Source organism: Psammomys obesus, unplaced genomic scaffold, assembly GCF_907164565.1.
Source record: "Psammomys obesus unplaced genomic scaffold, mPsaObe1.curated_primary_1811, whole genome shotgun sequence".
NCBI lineage: Eukaryota > Metazoa > Chordata > Mammalia > Rodentia > Muridae > Psammomys > Psammomys obesus.
In genome coordinates, this window is record NW_026585504.1 from 68,873,277 (window position 1) to 68,894,963 (window position 21,687).

The 21,687-nt window shown below is 42.7% G+C and overlaps 2 protein-coding genes across 9 annotated transcripts in view; both read right to left on the minus strand.

The window, feature by feature from the left end:
- The window catches only part of C4bpb (complement component 4 binding protein beta), an 11,503-nt gene extending 2,654 nt beyond the window's left edge, over positions 1-8,849 (minus strand). The window contains exons 1-4 of the mRNA XM_055602340.1: positions 8,481-8,849; positions 7,766-7,936; positions 7,191-7,367; positions 6,432-6,525 (exon numbers count right to left, since the gene is read on the minus strand). Coding sequence (XP_055458315.1) covers positions 6,432-6,525; positions 7,191-7,367; positions 7,766-7,936; positions 8,481-8,532 — 494 coding nt within the window. The 5' untranslated portion in view covers positions 8,533-8,849. The remainder of the gene's footprint in view (positions 1-6,431; positions 6,526-7,190; positions 7,368-7,765; positions 7,937-8,480) is intronic.
- Positions 8,850-10,664: 1,815 nt separating this feature from the next.
- Pfkfb2 (6-phosphofructo-2-kinase/fructose-2,6-biphosphatase 2) overlaps positions 10,665-21,687 on the minus strand; it is a 28,098-nt gene continuing 17,075 nt past the window's right edge. For 6 of the 8 annotated variants that reach the window (XM_055602425.1, XM_055602440.1, XM_055602409.1 and 3 more), the window contains 5 exons: positions 21,279-21,383; positions 20,483-20,612; positions 19,709-19,771; positions 19,186-19,250; positions 13,554-18,604 (listed from right to left, as the gene is read on the minus strand). In XM_055602425.1, coding sequence (XP_055458400.1) covers positions 18,404-18,604; positions 19,186-19,250; positions 19,709-19,771; positions 20,483-20,612; positions 21,279-21,383 — 564 coding nt within the window. In that variant the 3' untranslated portion in view covers positions 13,554-18,403. Of the gene's footprint in view, positions 12,548-13,553; positions 18,605-19,185; positions 19,251-19,708; positions 19,772-20,482; positions 20,613-21,278; positions 21,384-21,687 lie in introns of those variants that run through there. The other 2 variants (XM_055602453.1, XM_055602452.1) reach the window with 2 other exon arrangements.

The window sequence follows — 21,687 nt, forward strand, 5'->3', positions numbered from 1 at the left end:
CATTTGTTGAAGATGCTGTCTTTTTTCCATTGTATGGTTTTGGCTTCTTTGTCAAAAATCAAGTATCTGTAGGTGTGTGTGTTTATTTCTGGGTCTTCTGTTCAATTCCATTGACCCATCATTCTGTTTCCATGCCAGTACTGTGCAGCTCTTATTACTATTGCTCTGCAGTACAGCTTGAGATCAGGAATGGAGATACCTCCAGAAGACCTGTTGTTGTACGGGATTGTTTTGGCAATTCTGGGGTTTTTTGTTAAGGTGGGCAATGGAGGCTGGTTTTGTGTAGCTCTATTTTAGTGTTTCAAACTGTGATCAAATCCACCTTCCTGCCTCTTAGTTATCTCATTCTAACAAAACAGCTATGAATTAAAACAGCTCTCCTGAAATGGTGGGCAGATCCAAGGGAGGAGTCAATCCAGAATAACATAGAAGAAATGAGAACTTCAGAGGCAGTGTATTGGAGCAGGGGAGGGAGCAGCTTAGTGAGGGAAGAAGTGTTTGATCATTCATAATCTGAACAGGCATCTGTATCAGGCTCTAAATTAAAGGTACATATGAATGGGCTAAAGGGGAGCAGTGGCCTGTGATCAGAAAAAAAAAAATGATACAAAACTGAGAGGTGGGACTTAAAGGCTTCAAGTTACATGACCTAAATTAAGACAAGAGAAAAAAAAGGCAGAGACCCATCAGGGAGGGAGAGCAGACCATATAAAGGAGGGTTAGATCTTACTACAATGCTTTAAGGGTCTAAACACTAAATCATTATATGTCTTAATTTTTGTTTCCTTAAGGATTCTGCTCTTTGATTCTGTGGGAAATATTCCATTGTCTATATTTGACAGAGTAGCCCTGTTCTTACAGGTGTTCTAAAAAGTGTAGTCATATGTGAGGCATATGTGCTGATGGGGGGGCATTTCTCTCCTTTGAAGACAGTAAAACAGGAAGGAAGGTATGGCCTGAACATGCTGAACATAGCCATGAGGAGTTTGTTTTTGCAACACTGAATACTGGGATCCAATTTGTCTCTGTTCCCTCTGTATATAGATGCTACTCTATTAGTCAGCATGGTGCAGATCCTTGTTTTCTGGCCTGACGGTACCAAGGGTTGCTTGAAAATAAAAGATGTCCAAACTTCCATTGAGTCCTCTGAGATTTTTTTCTTTGGTATCTTGAAATAGTTGTCACTCTTAAAGCCTCTGAGGCCTTACTTAAGAAATTTTTTAAAAATTGGTCTTGTTAGCAGAATTGCAAGGGGGAATGGAGTGAACAAGTCTGAATGTGGACATGGGTTCCTCCAGGGCAGTCCCAGGCTTCCCTAAACCACCTGTGTGATTTGATGTAGCCCCATTATGCTTTGTGGGAAGTACCTTGTGAGTATGGGGCTACCTCAAAAGGACAACTGATACCCAGGTTAAAGGCAACAAACAAATCATTTTTGGGAAAGCAAAAGGAAAACTGAACAGCTGCGGCTGCCTATGTATGACAATCCTGCTGGCTCACAGAAGCCATCAACAAAAGAATAACAGCTGGCTCACAAGTGGAAAGATTACAGGAAGAGCTCAACTTAGAGATGCCAGATGGCAGGAGGGAGGGAACCACGGGGTGGGGGGGATACAAAGTGAGTAAAGTGTAATTAATAAAGAAAAATAAAATAAAATAAAATAATAAAATAAAGTAAAATAAAATAAAAAGAGATGCCAGAGCGGCACCACTCAAAAGCAAGGACACACCAAAAAGCTTGACCCAGCAGCTGAAAGTTCACAAGTATGATTTTGCAGCAGGCTACCAAGACACAGAAGACCTAACATGGAAATCCCTTGAAGATATGGACCCACACAATCTGTTTGTCTCAGGCTGCCTGCCTCTCCCTAATGCACCCCTCCACTCCTGTAGAGTTAGTGGAACTGACAGCCAAGTTCAAGATTAAAACAAAGTGTGCCTCCCACTGAGACTGTGGGGCATGAAGGCCATCAGGAGCTGCACTGTAATTGTGGAGCTACTGCCAATATGGCTAACTATTGCCATCAGACATACTATGCTCAACTCTAAAGACATCTCCATGCCAAGGGAAAAACAGACATCAATGACGAAATTGCAGTCATATTTGAAGGGACATGGCGTGAACAGGCTATGTGTGTTTTGACTTTTTCTGGTGTTTATAATGACTTGTATAATAGAGATGAGCGATGTTGTCTTTCGCTGAGTATCTCCAGTCATGTGTGAGCTCTTATATTGTTGTGATAGCTATGCTATGCCAACGCCAACAAATATAAAAAGGAGCTCAAAGAGTGACAGGTTCAGTGGAGACAGAGACAAAATACAGGGGTATACTGTACTCAGACTATAAAAGAGAGTGGCCCAAGAAAAGTCTCCGAAATACAAACAGCCCTAATTAATCTCAGTGGGTGACACACACACACACTAACACCAGAGGAATAGGAGAGAAACTTGTTGGAAAGAAGGAATTTGTTGGGAGTGGGAGAGAGATTAGTGAGTAAGGTTGTGTAAGGAGGTTAAAAATGACCAATATACATTATTTTCATGTATGAAATTGTCAGGCAATAATACAACCTAAAAAATAGACAATGAGCCAAATGTAGAAAATAAAACATTGGAAATTATTCCCTTAAGAAAAGATTCCAACTCCTATTTATGAAAAGACAGTGTGTACCTTTAGAACTTTGGAATAGCTGAGTGTGAGTGTGTGTGTGTGTGTGTGTGTGTGTGTGTGTGTGTGTGTGTGTACGCGCACGCGAGTGCATAAAGGTAAAAACTGGACCTATCCTCCAGCTGGAAATGCCACGAGAGAAGATAGGCTTCCCTGGGCCTTTTCCACTGCCTCCTTCAGACAGTACAGTGAGTCTCTGGTTCTGGAGAAAAGAATGAATAGACCTGGTCCAAGGTTCCACACCCATGAAACAGACTCCTCATTTGGAGTTGGCTAGAAATTGGTCTCTAACACAGAGAGTCACTATGCAGCTAGCTACTGGGGCCAAACATACAATTATAATAGAAACCCAGCAAGTTTAAGAACCATTTAACAGGAACTGAGAGCTCCGGTGCACAGACAGCCCAGTGCTCACTTTGAGACTGAGGCATATGCCCTCAAAGGTCTATACCATAATCCCTGTATATATTGTGAGAGTAGACATATTATGGGGAAAGTGCTTGCAAAGTACCATGGGAAACTTTGGTTAAGGTGCACAGAAAACAAACATGTCTTGGCCAAAAATCCAATCTTGAGAAACCACATCAGTGGCACCACTAACTCCAGGGTTACATGCCACTACTTTCTAAGGGTCTGGGGGAGCACCAAGAGATTACAGAAACGATCCATTAATTGGGAAAGGTAAACATCACTGTGCTGGTATGTAACCCCTTTAATTTGCTCTCATGCCCTATGCAAAAGCCTGATGGGGCATAGCTAAGGAGATTGGATTACTGGGAATTAAATAAGGTGTATTTGCATATATTCAACACTGCTATATTGTTTAATTCTTGAGCACACAATTGGACCATCACCACTGTGTTCCATGTACTGGATTTGGCAAATAATTTTCTTTTTTTAAGCTCTGGTAGTAGTTGAATGGCAAGAGCATTTGCCTTCATCCGGGAAAGCCATCAGTGGACTTTCACCATGTTGCTCAGGGTTATTTACCCAGCCTCACAATATGCCATCAGATAACAATATCTGACCTAGCAAAACGGACCAAACCAGCAACTGTTCAAATATTGCATTACATTGATGAGACATTAATCCAGACAAAGTCCAAGGACCTGGATTGTTTATGAAATATTTGAGTGTTGTCTGTTACAATAAAATGGAAGTATTGCCACAGATGTAACAGACTGGGTACAGGCTTTCCTGCCTCCCTACATGGTTAAGCAAATACAGAGATTTGTGGGTCTAGTTGGCTATTAGAGGGCTTCCATCTCATACCTGGCCCTTCCCACCTAAGGCTACTCTATAATTTGAATACAAAGCAAGAGGTATGGGGCTGGACAGAAGCTCATTCCACAGCATGTAAGGAAGCAAAATAAGCTGTGAAGCAAGGACAGTATACAGATGATTAACATGCCCTAAGAGGCTAACTGTGTATGTGTCTGGTGGAAAACAACAGTGTACTGCTCAGGAAGTCCTAATAAACACAAAACCCATTCACCTAGAGCTGTTGTCAAGACACTGATTACTGGAAGCCAGATACGTTAGTTGCAGACCTACCCACAGTCGGGTACAGTGCTGATAACTAGTTTAGTTAAATGAGAACATCTCAGACAGAAGGGGTAGATAGCACATACTACTCAGTAGAGAACTCCAATGGTTTTGGTACCCCGTTAACTATCAGACAGAAGGAGTGACTATACCTAATGAAATATTGGACCACCACTCATCAGTGAAGAGATGAAAGGCAATTAAAAAGTGATGGGTCAGCAAAATAAAATCACCCCTAACAGTTGGCAGTACTTATTACTGGAAGACAGAAAGTTTTTGTGTTGCTGAAGGTCAAGTTTACAGAAGTCAGTGGGCCAAACTCCACATAGTATGGATGCTAGTAATGTGAGAAGAGAAACTCCTAAATATAAGCACAGAAAGGTGGGCCATGTTCAAAGGCCTTCCTCCATTTTGGCTTCCTTACTGGCAAACTTAGCAGAGGTCCATTAACAGAGACACTCAATGTGGGGACAGAGCCAAGGAGACATGTGAGGGATAACATACAACACAAACAAGTAATGTTATAGCTGCTGCTGCTCACCAGTCCTTACAATGACCTGGAAATAATGAAGCTGGTCAGACTGAAAAAGTCCCTGCCAGGCCACACAGCTGAATGGGGCATACAGGCCAGAGTGATGTAACCTGTTACAACATAATGGAGACTTGGAGGACAGACATTTTAAATGCTTATCAAAATTATGTGGATGTTCTCAATGATATCCGTGGCACACAGTAAGATGGAAAATATGAACCTTCTAGCAGGCTCAGGGTAAGCCCAGTTTAAGTTGATATGTGCTAACACTGTCACTAGACTTCTACAAATTTGTCAAGAAAAGAACCATCCAAAAGACTACCATGCAGTGCTTACTGGACTAAGCTCTCTATATGGAAATCCACAGGTAACTGAAAACTGCCAAGACCATTTTTTAGGTTATGATGTGAAACAGGAGATGAGTAACCAAGGCCTTCCACCTACCCTTCAGCCCAATTGGATCAGGATTCATCAGGAGCAGGACACATCAAACAGATGAATAAGTAACTGAATCAGGCTTTAAAGACAGACTCCCACTTATCTCTCTAAAGTCTTGAGAACACTCAATAAAAGGCCTCAGAAAAACAAGCCAGCCATAACTGGGTAATAGTCATAATTACCCAATGGAAGCCCATGGCCTTTAGATGAAAAGTTAAATGGGTAGGTCTTTTTAACCAGCATGGGGACCTAACAGAAACTTGCTCCTCTCAGATCAAACTGAAGTAACACCATCCACAAAATACCCTATGTAAACCTAAAAGGTCCTAACCACTGTTATGTCTATCATGCTAGAAAAATGATCCAACAAGATTAAAGTGTGCCCTGTAGCAGGAATTACTCACAACGGAACATATTATATAAACAAATGGCAATTGCATCTCCCTGCAGTATCCTTTTCCTTTCTCTCCCCCGAGTCCCAGCCTGATGGAATGTTATCCCAGCTCCCACAGCTCTCCTGACACCAGACCACACCATAGGAAGTATCTCACCCAGTGGTGCAGACATTCCTCTACTAAACATTCTTGTTTCCCCTAAGTACGCAGCAGGGACCCTGTTCCTCCACTGGGCTTTGGATTTGTGTAACAGATTATTTAGAGAACATGTATTCTGAGTAATTGAGAAGAAACGAGTACTTTCACTAGTGTGGGAGTTTGAATGAAGTGTCCCCTACAGTCTCCAGCACATGAATACTTCATCCCTAGTTGGTAGTATGCTTTGGAGAGATTTAGGGGGCGTGGCCCTGTTAGAGGAAGTGTATCACTACAGGGGGCCTTTGAGGGTTTAAAGACTCCTGCTTAGTGCTTGCAGGTTACAATGTGAGCTCTCTGCTTGCTGCTCCAGCCATCACAGACCTGATGTCATGCCCCCTGTCATGATAGTACTGGAGTCTCAACCCTCAGGAACCATAAGCCCAGATCAATGCTTCCTTCTACACATTACCTTGCTCCCAGTCTTTTATCACAGCAACAGAAAAGTAACTACCACAACTAGGATAAACAGAGTACTCTACTAGGTATCTGCTTTCTAGATATCGGAGAGAGCTTCTGCGCTAAAGATTTGAAAATCTGAATGAGCCAGAGTCCTACAGCAGTAGGAAATGAGGGGATCGGGTAGACACAGACAGTCATTCTCCAAAGCCAAGCAGCCAGGGAGCACTATCCCATGTCTGAAAGGCCATGTGCTTACCCGCTTTCACAGAAATAAGTAACAACAGATTCTGAGGTGAAATTTTCTCCTTCAAAATAGCCATGGTCAGGAATCCCAGGAGGTTCACAGTCTCCTAAGGGAAAGACATCTTGGAGTGAGATTTGTAAGAGCGGGTACAGTCAATGGACAGCGCTCCCTATGCTGTGTATACAGCAGGCTGCATCTTCACAACTGTATGAGTGAGACCCGGGAACATGTTCTCTTTGTCATGAAAATCATAACTGTCCATGCAAAAGACTTAGCCCAGCTCATTCCTTGGATTACAAGGAACTGGTGAATCCTTTCTGACTGGCAGAGCTCAAGGAACAGAGCGACATGCAATCACGATGCCAACTGGTAGAGTACAAGGAAAGGCAAAGTAGGGTGGAAGGCATCACTTGGCTGGTAGAGCGCCTGCCTGCCATGCACGGACCCCCTGGGTTTGATCACCAGCATCGGATAGCAGGAACAGTGGCACACCTATAGTCCCAGCACTCAGGAAGTGGAGGCAGGAGGGTCAGAAGTTGTGCCCTATAGCAGGAATTACTCACAAAGGAACATATTATATAAACAAATGGCAATTGTATCTCCCTGTAGTATTCTTTGAGAGGTGGAGAGAGAAGAGAGGAGAGCAGGAAAAATGGGTTATAGGGGAAGTAACTCAACAAGATGGGAAGTAAAGGTTTTATTCTGGCTTGTACACTAATATGGCACCAAAAAGCAATTTTACCCAGAGTGACAATACTAAACAGTACTTACTGCTTTGGCAGATGGGAAAGGGAGGTGCCCAGGTGTGGTTCTCTAGGCATTGACTCCAGTTGCTTCCCCTGAGGATGTAACCGTCATTGCATTTAAACATAATTTTGTCACTTACATTCACAGGCCCATAAGAACTGACTGTGCCATTTTCCAGTACAGGGTTGGGACAGTGGCCCACTGAAAAAGAGAACATTCAGTGCTCTAAGAGGCTAGGAAGAAGTAAAAGTCACACTTCCCCAGGCTTCAAAAAGGCAATGTAAATCAGAACTTAATCGTGCACTTATCACATATATAAACTGAGAATACATTTTTTTCCTAGTTTAAAAGTAACATGATGGCCAGGCATTGGTGATGTGCCTGAAATCCCAGCACTGGCAGAGGGCTTGCAAGTTCCAGGTCACTAGGGGCGACATATCAAATTCAAGAAGAACATGATGAGCTACTGTAGTGAGATCCTGTCTTAGAGGCACCCGAGAGAAGTTTTTACAATTTTACCATGGCCTACAGGAAGGAGGACATAAAAGAATATTTAGGAGATGACAATATGGACAACAACAACAAAAAACCCAACTTACAGTGGCACTCAGGGAGGGAGACATCCAATTCCTCTGAGGAACTGAAGACAAAAGACTGCTTTCCCACCAAGTGGTAGCCTTTGATACAAAGGTAAATCCCCAGAGTCTGTCCTTCTATCTCCTTTCCAACAAATACACTATTGTCCACTGGAGGAAGTTTTGAACAGCCCTCTGTGAGAAGGAAAACAGCAACAACAACGAAAAGAATCATTTGGCGTATCACTGGCTGCAAGGACACCCCACCAGATCCCTCCCTCTGAGTGGACTAACCCTCACTCACTTTGCTGGACTAATCCTCACTCCTTGCCCTCTCTCTTCCATTGTATGAGTATCACCATCCCTCATTCTCCAGGAATTTCTAAAGTTATACTTCCAAACAGAAGGCATCATAGTTAAACTCAGAAATAAGTTATCCATTCCTGAACAACCAATCCCTTCCCAAGTGTCAGTTCTACAGTTTTTAATAGAAGATGTTTCAGGATTTTTGAAACTGTCACTTTTTGAGATCCCAGACTAAGTAGAGCAAGTCAGCAATGGCCACCATCTCAGGGAGCAAGACTATGACCAATGTATACTAAGCCTCCAATAAGTATAGAGCATACACCTTAACAGAACTTTCAATAAATATCATAATGCAAATTTCATTAAACCCTATACAGAATGCCTAGTCACATACAAATTGACATGATCTATCTTGTATGGAAATCATACTTACCAGCTAAAGAAGAAATCAGCCACATCAGACAGCACACAATCCAACTAAGCATTTGGGGAGAAGTTACTTGACCCAGGATGGAATTAAACCCTGAGTTTAGTCAAAAGCATCTAACCACTTAAGATCAGAATAACTTCCTTCTAGAGAAGGAGTTCTATTTTTTCCCTGGAACAAATATGAAAAAAAAAGGGGGGGGGGTCTACCCTGTAACAGGAAAGAACCGCAGAAATAAGACTGTATATCCAGTGGCTTTGCAACCACAAAAAATATTTTTAATAGATTTCCCAGTTTCTAGAAACGCAAAACAGTTGACCAATCACTTTAAACTGCAGGTTTATCCTTCCTCAGCAGGCATGGGCCAAATAGTCCTGCCATGACCTTGACTTTTGTCAATATTTGCCAGTGTTTACAGTCCACTGCCTACAACTCTCCAGCTTTAAGGACAGAAGATGGGGTGCCAATCAATGGTACTTTCCCAGCAAAGACCAAACCGAGTGTCACTCCCTCCTCACTTTTCTAAATTCTCTTCTGTGTCAGGGGTATCACTGACAGGCAGGTGATAATGCAGGCTGTGAATGGATGCACCAAAGACACAAGAAGGCAGAAAACGAGTTTCTCAGACACACTTCAGTACTTTGATAGTGCGCAAGACAGAGGGAGACAATGTCTAACAATAGACTACTGAAAGGGCTGCTTTTATGAGCTGGTAGGAGTTTCTGCATGGGCAGTCAGCCATTGCTTCAATGTTACAGTGTCCTGGAGTAAGTGAAGTATTGGTAGAAAGAACGATAGTCTTCACCTTGAATCAGAAATGGCCCAGCAGAGCCACCTGCTCTGAACTGGCATCCACACGTTGTAGCTAGAACTCATTATAAATAACTGATGTCTTCCTTGTAGGTAGTGGTGGACTTGTTCTGAGCCCAGCCTTCTGTGAGCCACAGCAGCCTCGTTTTGAATGCCTCAGTACATTCACCCACACCAGATCGGCTTCCACTTAGTAGCTACCTCAGTCTTGCGCTCACTACTGAAGAATGAACATTCAATCATTACAAGAGACCAGAGAATTTCTTTTTGTGCTCTTAGTCTAATTGATAAAAGAATTTTAAAACCAAATCAGAAGAAAACAATTTTATTAGTTTGAAGGAAAAACAACAAAGCAGGAAGCTGCTAAGAGGAGGGAGGTGGTGAAGAGAAAGAAATAAAGCCATGTGGTATGCAATGGAGGTTGACAAGCAGGGGTGGGGAGGGGATACTTCCCAGAGTGCCTGCAAGACATACTTCTACTTTTGGCCTCTTAGAAAGAAGGACTGAAGGGAAAGGTGTATGTTCTGAGAGCAGAAGGCCTCTGCAGTGCCTGACAGAAGTGCTTTGTCTGCTCCAAAGGAGGGACTTAGCTATCTTGTCCTGTTGCCTGATTTAATTGGTTATTCTTCCCTCTCCTTAATATTGCATCAAGAAAATAAATTTCCTGGGGGTGGACTACTGGCCAGGTGGTTGACAGGTCCAGGTGGTTAACTCTTCTTAACAGAAGACAGTAGTATATAATGTTTTATGAGGCTTAGAATGTTAGTTCTCTACCTAGGGGAGAGGTAAAACTTACATCCTCTTCTTTTGATCAGGAGGAAGTAGCTTTACCTTAATAGACCTCAACAATTCGAGGTATCTCCACCTTTTCATACAGTAAATTAAATCCTACTGGACTTGCCTTTCTGGTGTTATCAAGGAAATAATAGGTGGGCTCAAAAGTCAACCAGGAGGGGCCTATCCTCAGTGGCCTCTAAGACTTAAGGAGGCTTAATAGCCCTGCCCCCAGCTTAAGGAAGTATGTTTAACCTTACTTGCCTACAGCTTCCCAGAACTGGTTTGAGATTACCTGGCAATCATCAGGGCAGTCAGTAAATATTTCTAAATCAATGAATAAATGTCTACACTAGTAACATTGCATAGTTGTAACAATGCTACTGACTTTGAAATGCTAGGAGAACCTGATAGTCACTAACTGAAAACACAATAGCTAGAAACATAGATATCATTTAATAACTTCAGACTCAGTTCTCAACAAACTTTTAAGTACATTTTGGAAAATATTAATATTTTGTACATATGTAATGTACCAAATGATGTCTTTCATGTGTGAATTGAAAATGCATTGTATCTTTTAATTAAAAATAACTTTATTTTCTTATTACAAAAGCAGTGCATGTTACCCAGATAATTCAGCATGGTTTTAAGTAACCAACAGAGAACTTTTCTGCAGAGAAATACATTTCTTGGTTTATAATAAAATCAATGAGAAATTTTTTAAAAAAAAATCTACTGTCATAACATAGTTATCATTCTTTCACATACACAGATATTTACAAATTTAACTTAAGGTAATACTACGTACATCAGGCTCAGTATTCAAGCCACCTACACTGCTGGTGGAAAACTGAGAACATAAATTACATTCTGATTAAATACATGCACACTCCTCACACAAAATAAATAGCTTCATAAAAATACCACCTGATCATCAGAAACGAGTATACTTCAATGTAGAAAGCAGCTTGTACCACAAAAACAAAACCCTTGTAGCACAGCATGCTGCAAGCAGCCCTGGGAAAATCATCTGCATTAAGCAGGGCAAGAGACTCTCTCAAGGTGATGTGTGTACATACACAGTAAGGTACAAGTTGGAAGACAAAGAACTGCCCGCAGTTCATCACACCCTACTTAGGCAACAGTCTCCAGTATTGTCTACAATAGAAAAGAACCATTTAGAAAAAGCACATTTCATGACTTGTCTTGCTACTTATCTTTCTGCCCAACAAGTAAGCATTTCAAGTGAAAAGGAAACAAACAAAAATAAAAGGAAAAAAAAAACTCCACAGATTCTACTTGTAAGGTACAATACTCTTTGTGACTTCCACATTCTTCCTCAGGAAAGTAACATACTAGGAGTGCATTTGCAGTGACAGTGTGTACACATACTCAGTGACCTAGGAACAGCAATCGGATTCACCCAGAAGGAGCATCCACTCACTAATGCCCTGAGGCCATGCTGCATCAAGTGTCGTGGGAGATGAGCTGCTCACAGTAGTGACAGCTAGAACAGGCATCTATCATAGGACCACTGCTTTTGCAGTCACAGCCACGGGTTTCCCAGAGATCCCAGAGATGGATGCAAGGGGCATGTCTGCCTCTGCCTATTTTAAAATTAAAAAAAAAATCCCCAGTTTAATTTATTCTCAAGAAGTTACTTTTATTTCCTTATGGGATGGAGATGGTCCCACCTTGCCTTCATTCCCAACCCCTCAGGAGGTTATGTGAGGTACAAGCCTCAGAGAGAAAACACAGTAGCTATGAGAGAATGTAAAGGCCAGTCCCCTTTGGGGAAGTCTGGCATCCAGACCCTGCACCGAAGTACATGGAAGAAAAGCTTCTCTAAATGGAAAAGGGCCATGGATACTACTCTTCTGTCAGCAGAGAAGAGCCATTCAGAGCTGAGTCCCTGACACCCTCCTTTTGCCTGGTGGTCTGTCTCATTTCCCACACCGCAGGAGGTGACAGCTAGCACTCACGCTGCACTTCAGCCTGCTCACTTCCAAAAGACACAAAAAACAACTCTCACTGAGCAGAAAGGGCTTCCTGAAGGTCGTCCTCACCTAGAAACCAACTTCGAAGCAGTGCATTCCCATGTTAGGCAAATCTCCAGCTAAGGATACAGTAAGTCAGCCAGAGTAGAATATTGAATGCCTAAGTAGAATGGTATTTGCAAACTTGAGTCAAAAGAGATAAAGACTAACTCATTCAGGCTGTTAAAGACATTTTCAGGAACAATGCAGTAACGTTCCTGCTAGGCATGAGGGAAAAATGTAGTGAAGATTTTCCAGGCCTTGCTTTTGGTAGCCTCAAATGAGAAGCTCCCACTTAACTTCCTGTTCTAGCCTCAATGATGCTGGTATCCCAAGCCTTTTAGTAGCTCCAGTTCCTTGGAGAGGTCTGGCCTCAGCCTCACATCAGGAGAGTAATGTGAGAGATGCCATTGAGGGGCGTCTATGCTCAGTCAGCACAGTCTCCACTTCCTAGGAGTCAGAAAGAGAAGCAAAGCTGTTATACCACAGCCAAATGATGAACAAAGAAAAGTGAAAAGAACCCATCCCCAGCGCTGCTGCTGTTACCTCACCCCCACATCCAAACGCATGTGAGGAGACACACACACCCTCACTCTGGGGGCACAAGTAAACTTTAATGGTTTCTTTCCCTGAGATGCTGATGTTATGACAGTCATAGGGCACATATCTAATTCAGAACTGGACCATAAGCTACAGGTCTAAGATATAAAGCAGAGATGGGCTGGATCTCTGTACACAGCAGCGGCAGCAATAAAGTCATGGGCTACATGGCTTTTGAGGAGGATCCCAACAATATAGTTACCCTAGTCCACTCTGACATCAGCAGTCAGAGTATATCAACTTCTGGTTGATCAACCATGAACTAGTATTTAATGTTTACCTTGTAAGAAATGCTTTCCCTTAGAAAGCTTTCACTGTAACAAGACCACCTAGTGATCTTGTTAAAATCCTGATTTAGTAGGGTTAGGAGGAAGCCTCTTATTAGCATTACTAATAAGCCATGCGTCCTTGCTAGTGTGCTGGTATGAGACAAGAGAACATGGACATCCATTTGTATCTCCTTCTCCAAAAGACGCAAAATACATCTTATACCACTGGCTGAAGTCTGGCCATAAGCAAGCAGAAATAACAGCTCAGTAAATTCTGAAATATCTCCCCAATTTTTCTTTACAGCAGATAAAAGGTATGTGTTGTATGGTCTATTATAATTCTTAATTCTTGCATAGGTACCAGAAGGTGCATGTGACTGCTAAAGTTGATGTAGTACCAATAATGTCCTTCCCATCTTCCCCCAGGTGAGGAAACAGAGCCATGCCTATGACCCTGGACTACAAGCATCCTGAGAACTTGTCCCGTTATCAGCTTGTCCAGGATGAGGCAGTTTTAGAAGATAGTAGGTGGGAAGTACAGTTCAAAATACAAACCACAAAAATAAAACCAGAAGCCTTCTGACAAGTTCAAGTTACTCAACAACTTTATTAACCCGTTCTACACAGACATGCACATAAAACACATTTCAAATACAATTATATATTCTTTAAATGGACCTGATGCAATATTTCATTATCAATATCACAAGAATAAATCAGAATGCTACTAAAGATTGGCATCCCCACTTTCAGCAGTGCTGTTACTAAGAAATCTGCAATAAAATTCTATTATTGGCCTTCCTATGTCTGCCCACTTCCATCCAAACAAGGACCATTCAGCCCTCTCTATATTACATGCCCATTTGTGATAAGTCCTTTGCTTTTGCCACAGGAAAACCACCACATCTGAGTAAGGTGACCTCGTTGCTTCAACAACAACAAAAAACTATGCACAGTTCAGAATGTTTTAAACTGAGTCACATGCACATCAGTTATATATCCAGTGAAAGGTTGTGGGAAGAAATACTCTGACCCACTCTTAAGATCAATTCTTGGGTGCACATTTCCCTTTGCCTAAGATTAAGAGTAAAGGCCAAACACACAGCAAAGAAAACAGCAGCACTCTCAGTGAAGACACTACAGCCCAGGACAGGGCAGGTTTTTAGAGAAGGTTCAGGAATGGCTGGGAAAAGGGAAATCCTGCCTGAAGCAAGGAACTGGAAGAAATGACTTCAAGTCACAATTTAACTGTTACTGTGACTTCAGGAAGTCACAATTGTTCTTACCTTAGCTAGGGTCACAAAATGCCATACAAGTAATCTACAACAACATTTGAAAAATAATAAGAAGTTGGTCACTATTTTACAATAATTGTCTGTGAAAAGTTATAATTATATAGCTATAACTTTTTATAGTTATATAAATATAACTATAGAAGTAAAAGTTATATAGAACTTTTCCACAATGGAAATATGTAAAATATTCACTTCCTTTCTTGTAGAACATGTGTAATAGGCAAGGAATTATAATAATGTGCATATCTTACCAATCAATACAATGAGAAATGATAGACTGTTGGCAAACAGACCACTAGTCTTCTGGACACTACAAAACTAAATTCTTAGCCACACTTCTGATGTAAGTCCATCACCTCTAGGGAAAAGCCAAGATCTTGTGCGGCAATCCTGTTACCTGGCTCAACAGTAAGTGCTAAATTCTAGTTTAGAAACAAGACAGGACAGTAGCAGTTCTCTAAATCTCCTTGAGATTGCTCTTTCAAGTCTGTTTCCCGATTTTCTCATTCAGTATTGTTTAGTGCTCTGGTTTTGGTTTCCCCAGTCCTGGGGATTGAACCCAGAGCCTCCTACATGCTAGGCAAGTACTCTACCACTGACCTGTATCTTCAGCTCCTTTCCTACCATTTTTCAGGGTTTCACCTCCCACTCAGCTGTGTAAAATAAATAAATAAACAAACACAATCTTCCTTGTTTTATACAGGTAGATAGATCAAGCCTTTGCCTATTTTTTCAATAAGAAAATTGAAAGCCTCAATACAGAGTATTCTAGAAGTCATATTTTCTTTGTAGGGCTTGTGAAACATAGACACAAGCACAGCAAGGTAAATCTCCCACCAGTAAGTAATGAGAAGGGAGGGCAATGGGAACTGAGATGTGGAACTTCCTAAACTCTGGAATAAGAGTACTTTCCATTCTGAGTTCTCCTGCTCAGCTCCTCTTAAGGATCAGGCTCTAAAAGCTGAAGGATGTAGAGACTCCTGCTTTCAGCTGTAACTTCTGTTCCTTGTTATGCAGGGATAACAGACTAGCCCAGGTCTTCTTGTAAGAGCAGTGAACTAACACAATGGAAACCAGAAGAGCAATTAGTAGACTGACAGTCAGTATTCAGTGATGTGCTCCTAAAGGTGGCAATTACAACAGGCCAGCTCAATTCCAGGTGGTCAGAAAGGTCTCCTCTTCCACCCTAGGTCCTCAGTTATTGGATCCCTGTTCTTCCTCTTCTCACTTAGTAGCTCAGAATCACTATTTCCATGAAGCAAAAGAAAATACTGGATGCAAATTTGGACCAGGGTTGCTAGTAACTAAGCAGCAAACAAGGCAACTGTGTAAACAAGCCAGACAGACCACACCTCATCCTCACACTGTGAGGAGAAGACATGCCAACCCCTTGAGTCTCACAGCTATAGAACAAGAAAACTGTCAGAAGATAAGCTATACTCTACTCCAATGTCATTTTTTCTAGACTGATTAATTCTCTTGCAAATATGCATTTATCAATTACATCTCCTGACTTTTTAAATTTTACTTTTGGTATTTCACATCAGTACTGTATTCTAGGCCCCGTGCTCCCCCTCCAACTACTCCAAAGTTTCCCCCCACTCTCTCAAGTTCATGATTCCTTCTGTAGTTACTGTGGCACGCATATACATACATGCACATATTTGTGTGTATAGAAACTACACTCCAGAGGAAGAGCCACAGGCATTCAACAGCTGCTGAGAGAGGGAGACTCAGTCTTCTCGAGAACAAGCCCTCAGACAGGTTATCCGATCTCAACTGGTGAGCCCTAAACATGTGTGTACGCCTAGCCTCTTAAAGGTTGATTTGTTATTATTTTGTTTTTGTTTCTAATCTCCAGGGCAAGGAAAGGGGATTTTTGTTTTGTCTTTTTGCACGTTTCCCATACAAGCTAAGTGCCTACAAACAAAGGCAGACGGGACAGTGCACACTGCCTCACAGAAATTGCCAGTTCCTTAGTGTTGGAATGAGTTTCAGGAAGCTGGCAGCCTCGGCACTAAGGTAAGACTCTCAAGGCCAGATGTCAGCAATCAATGATCACCTCCATCAGGCCACAGGTTCCAGGTCAGTGCACCTTCACCTTATATAAAAATTTTCAGCATGGACCCAAGGATATGTGTTGATGTCAGTAATTTGTTGCCCATCCCCCTTGCAGTGTGAAGGATACAGATGGGACTAGAACCTACAATACCTTTCTAACAGAAAGGCCTGCCTTTGAAAGATTACTTCAGTCAAAATAGTGCTCTGCCCCAGCACAATTCCAAAGAATTGTCTTTTCAGAACCAAGAATTCAGAATTTCCAATCTGATAATACTTTGTCTAAGAAACCAATAGACTGGTATTTTTCTATCCAGCTTCATAAAGTAGGATTTAAGAAGAAGATTTAGTTTAATTTATGTATATTTGTGTGTCTATATATATTTGAGCTACATATGTGAAAATACCTGGAGAGCCCAGAAGAGGGCATCAGATACCCTGGAGCTGGAGTTACAGGCTTACAGCAGCAGCCACTCCACAGGAAGGCTGGGCACAAGTTCTGAATCTCTAGAAGAGCAGCATGTGTTCTTGATGGCTGAGACATCTCTTCAGCCCCTCAAGTTGGCCTTCTTAACCTGGGACTGACTCTTAGTGGATTGACCCCTAAGGGATTATCTAGACTCCAATCTTGAAGCAGTACTTAGCCTGATTCAAAGGAACCCAGGCTGTATATTTCAAAAATTCTACAGCACAGTCAAAGGAATGTTTCTGGATAAGAACACTGCAAAAAGCTTTCTAGCACAAGAAAAAGTCTCATAGAAAATTGCTAACTTGCAACTCAGCAGTCATCCCATGACAAATTGAGAAGTAATGAGTCACCTGTCTCTTCTGATTTGTCACTAAGGAAAATATACATGAGTGAACTGGCACTGAGCTCAGCATCAGAGAGATCTCTCAGCAAGCACAAGGCCCTGGGCCAGTACAGAGAATCCCCTTTAATCAAGCAACAGATACATACAAACTTTTAAAAGCCAAACCCCGGGAATATTGAGATAGTTTCTAACACAGACAAAATGCCCCCAAGAAGAGAGGTAAAGTTCACCATCAAAACTTTTTTCATGATCAAAAAATAAAATTTTTCATGTAAAACTTAGCTTTAAGAAATTATTCTAGAAAGTACTGGTAAACAATGAGCAGCTTTACTAAACTTATTGCCTGGAGAAACTCAGGGCTCAATGGTGGGTCCTGGTGCTTTTAAACCACCCAAAAGGTCATGGGCTACATAAAATGGCATAGAAACTGAGAGCCACAGGACAAAAAGTCTAACCTGTGAATTTGTAAGTCAGACTTCACCCCACCCCCAGCCCCACTCCACAGCCAGCAAAGGACCGTCTGGCTCCTTAAGTTAGTAACACAAACCAAAACATGCCCACATTCTTCGAGCCAGCCCCCAGCGCAGGAAAACCTGAGGCCTGTTTCTCATGAAAAGAGGCAAGAGCTCTCACCCTATGTCCGTTTGCAAACTCCAGGGCTTTCTGTGGATGTTCTGTAGCCTGGGCTGACCCCTGCAGGACCTGGCTGGAGAGGAAGGGAGAAGGGAAGGGGAAACTCCCAGTGTAGCTCTAGACCCACTTGCAGACAGCACCCTGGGGCTTAGACTCCTATCAACAGTCCTTACTTTAAGACATCACAATGCCATGCATCGTATCAGACAATCCAAAGAGAAGCTTATGACAGGAAGTTAAGAGTGTAAAGACAGATTAAGAGGACACAGGTGAAGGACAAATGGGTTTTTATATCTCCCTCTAAGTCAACACTCCCTCCCCCCAACACCTACACACACACACAATTCACAGAGACATTAGTGGGTTCAGACATCAGGAAACAGAACCAAGTCTATGACTCATGCTTGGCTCCCCTTCCTTAGACCATCCCATCTGAGGACCTGTCCTAAAAGACCCAACTTGCCATCTTGCCCCTGGGTGAGGTGTTTACACTGGAAAATGGCTAAGGCTGCTCTGCACACGCATGAGCTCATATTCCATGTTCAGATTAATGTTGGAACAGGAGTGGGGTAAAGTTAAATGACTTCTTAGTTGATTAGTGGCAAGGGCAAGAGGCCAAAGCTGGAGGGAAACACACAGTTACACCACCGGAATGCTGACTTGGGTCTTCGGCTGGTCCACCCCTTCTTGCATGTCCAGGGCACGGAGAGGGCTGAGGGGCTTGAGGGGCCGGCTCCCAACACTGTAATTTCTTGGACGCCTTATTGTGTTCGAACTGGACAGAGGCGTAAAGCTGTTCCTTCTCATCCTTACAGGGGTTTGGTTCTTGGGGAAGTTGTGCTGATTGGAAATGGAGGGACACCACATACATGAAAGCCATACCAAAACTTTACCAACAGAGGTCAAACCATGCTCCTGAGCACATCTGCTCTTCCTCCTGCTCCTCTGAACACAGGGCAGATTCTGGCTCCTAGCCCCACAAGAATAAAAGGGTCGTCACAGGGAAAGATCCCTGGGCATCACATTGAAGAGCAGTAAGGGAACCAACAAGGGGCTTACTTAAGACCACATAGGTTGCCAAGAACCGACGATGGAGGTGACCTGCATTTGCTAGCAAGGCCTCCTTGGACCCTACTTTGTAAATGTAGCTTCCTTGGGAGTGTGGCAAGGGAATTTGTACATTTCACTTCAGCCAAACCCTTTCTACATTGGACTCAATTCTCTGTTGCTTATTTTCAAGGCTAAGATTCATGGAAGAGGTACTCATTTAAAGAACTAAAAATTCCCTCATCTTTGCCTCTTGGAAGTAAGAAGACCATACAGGCCATGAGTTCTGGATTTGTTTTTCTTTGTACATAAAAGAAACCCAAGTCTCTTGATGCCAAAGAGTCAAAGATTCAGGATGACCAGAAAATACTTACAGTTGGCTTGTCACGATGTGTGTCCACAGCCTCCACATTCATTTTAATTGTTTCCACTTTGCAACCTAAAAAAAACAAAAACAAAAAACAAAAAACAGGAAAGAAAAGCTGTCATATCCAGGCATGATGGCTCACTCATTCCTGAAATCCCAGTACTTAGAGACTGAGGCAGGTGAATTGTCCTGAGTTCCACAGTAGCTGGAGTTCCAGGCTAGAGCCAACTAGTGTGAGACCTCCATCTCAAAAATAAAACAAAATAAAACCAACCACAAGCCATAAACAACCAACAAAAAAGGGGTAGGTTAGAGGGAGCAGAGGAGGAATAGAGAAAGGCATCAAGAGGGAGCTCAAAAAAACACTCTTCAGTCTCAAGTAGAAGCTGAGTATATGTGCACTCCCAAAGAGACACATATGCATATCCCCACTTCAAGAGGAAGCAATGAATGCAGAATCCATGGTACACCAGTGACAACTTCTATATCCCAACCGTCCCCACTGCTCACCAGCTCATGCTCATAGTTACCGTAGGCCACAGGAGTAAGCTTGAAGATGGTGTGGAGGGGACACCGCAAGTATGGCAGCTCATCTGAAAGAAGACCCCGGGAGGAAAGTCTGAGTGTTGCAGAAAAATGTCATTTGAGGAAAAGAGAATTTAAGGTGCTCATGAGTTTTCTTTTCTCCTACCATCACCTAGAGTTGTATAGCTTCTCCCCCAAAATTCAGAAAACTGTCAAGTCCAAAGGAGTCACCCATATACTGAGTGGAAAGGAAAATCTAGATCTAAAATGCAAGCCAAAAGTTCTGAAGCCAAGGCTTCCTGGAAAGGATACTGTAGCCTACCTGCACACTCAACAGCTAATCAAAGGCTTCAAGGGGCCTGAGGACTAGGGAAAGATAGGGCCAGAGTAGCACACTTCCTACTACTTTCCTAAAACAACTGCTCTACTCCCAACCCAAAGGCTGAAGATTGCTCTAATAAATCAACTGCAATAATGAGACAGACAAATCGACTATTTAACCAACAGCCTTGATGCTACCAGTAATGTCAGCTGAAGTCTGGCTCTTTAGGCAGCTCAGACAGTACCAAATCAGCCATCCTCCACTGACAGCTTTTGTGGCAACAGACTGCAGTGATTGACCAATGGCTGCTGGGAGCTCCACACTGCTGCCTGAAGAATGTACTCTAATATGAGTGGAAGAAAGGAAGAGCCAGTGGTCAGGAATGCTGGTACCACCAAGTCCAGCCTGTCCCTTTGGCTGTGATTACCCCTCCCCACTTCCTTCCCTCAAACAGCACCTGCGCCTTTATCCAAGAAGTAGGCCAGTAAGCAGCGCATGACAGCCTGGTGGGAGATGACAAGGATGTTGCCCTGACGCTCCAGCTCCATGATGACAGGCTCCAGCCGCTGCACCAGGTCCTGGTATGACTTCAGGGGGAAGTAAGGAGAGCTGGTAAGAGGCCAAAGCATGCTGGCAGCCAAGATGGTGGGTGAGTTCCAGAGTCAGGAGACTGCTCATGGAAGCAAGATGCCTCTACACTGCCTAACTGCTCCTGCCCTGCTTTCTTAAGAATACCAAGATCTTTCAAAAGCAATATTTAGACCAAAAACCACAGTTCAAGAAATGCAAGTGTGAATTCAATCTCTTCACAACAGTCATTAATAGGCAGTACATAGAAGAATAAAAGAGTTCTGCAGGTTTCCTGAACCTCTGCCATTATACTTATTTACCTCCGCCACATGCATTTCCCTAGGAAGCCATGTCAATAGGATAGTGCCTAAAACATGGTAATAAAGTAATTCACGTCCCATACTTACTTGGTGATTCTATCAGCTTGTAGGAGTGAAGAAAAGGGAATCAAATGAAAAGGTAAGGAGGTTCATCCTAGAACCTTCTCAACACAGAAGACACTTTGTCACCCTGTTCCCTAGAGACCTTAACCAATTAATAAAATATACTGGTTGTCTAAGCTGAATTTAACAGCATGACCAGAAGAAGGATAACAAATTATTCCTAAGTCACCCTTTCTCCTCACCTTATGGTCAGTGGCCAGCAAAGCACTAGGCAGTTACTCTAAGTGAATGAAGCCTTACCTCCCCACCAGGATATCGATACAGATACTTCTCTTGATCTCGGAGTGCAAATTCCTCTGGGTACTGTTTCTCAATCTCCAAATATGTCATCTCCTCACACACACCCTGCAAAGAGCCGTACAGCTTCAGGATGTAGGCTAGCCTACACTCTCCCCATCCCAGAAGAGAAAGATGACATTGTAGAACCCCAGAGCCTCACTATGCATTGAGCCCTTCCGTGTACTGCACCCATCTGTGCCAGGTGTCAGGGTGTTACCAGCTGCCATGTACAGGAGGTACTGTGGAGAGAGGTGGTTTGTCTAGCTTGAGGTGTCCTACTAGTGCAAGGGAAGTCAAGGGTCAGGAGCACTCTGCAGGGTAATGGGAGCAGGAATCAGAGGAGGATGGAAAACTGAGGGGAAGAGAAGCC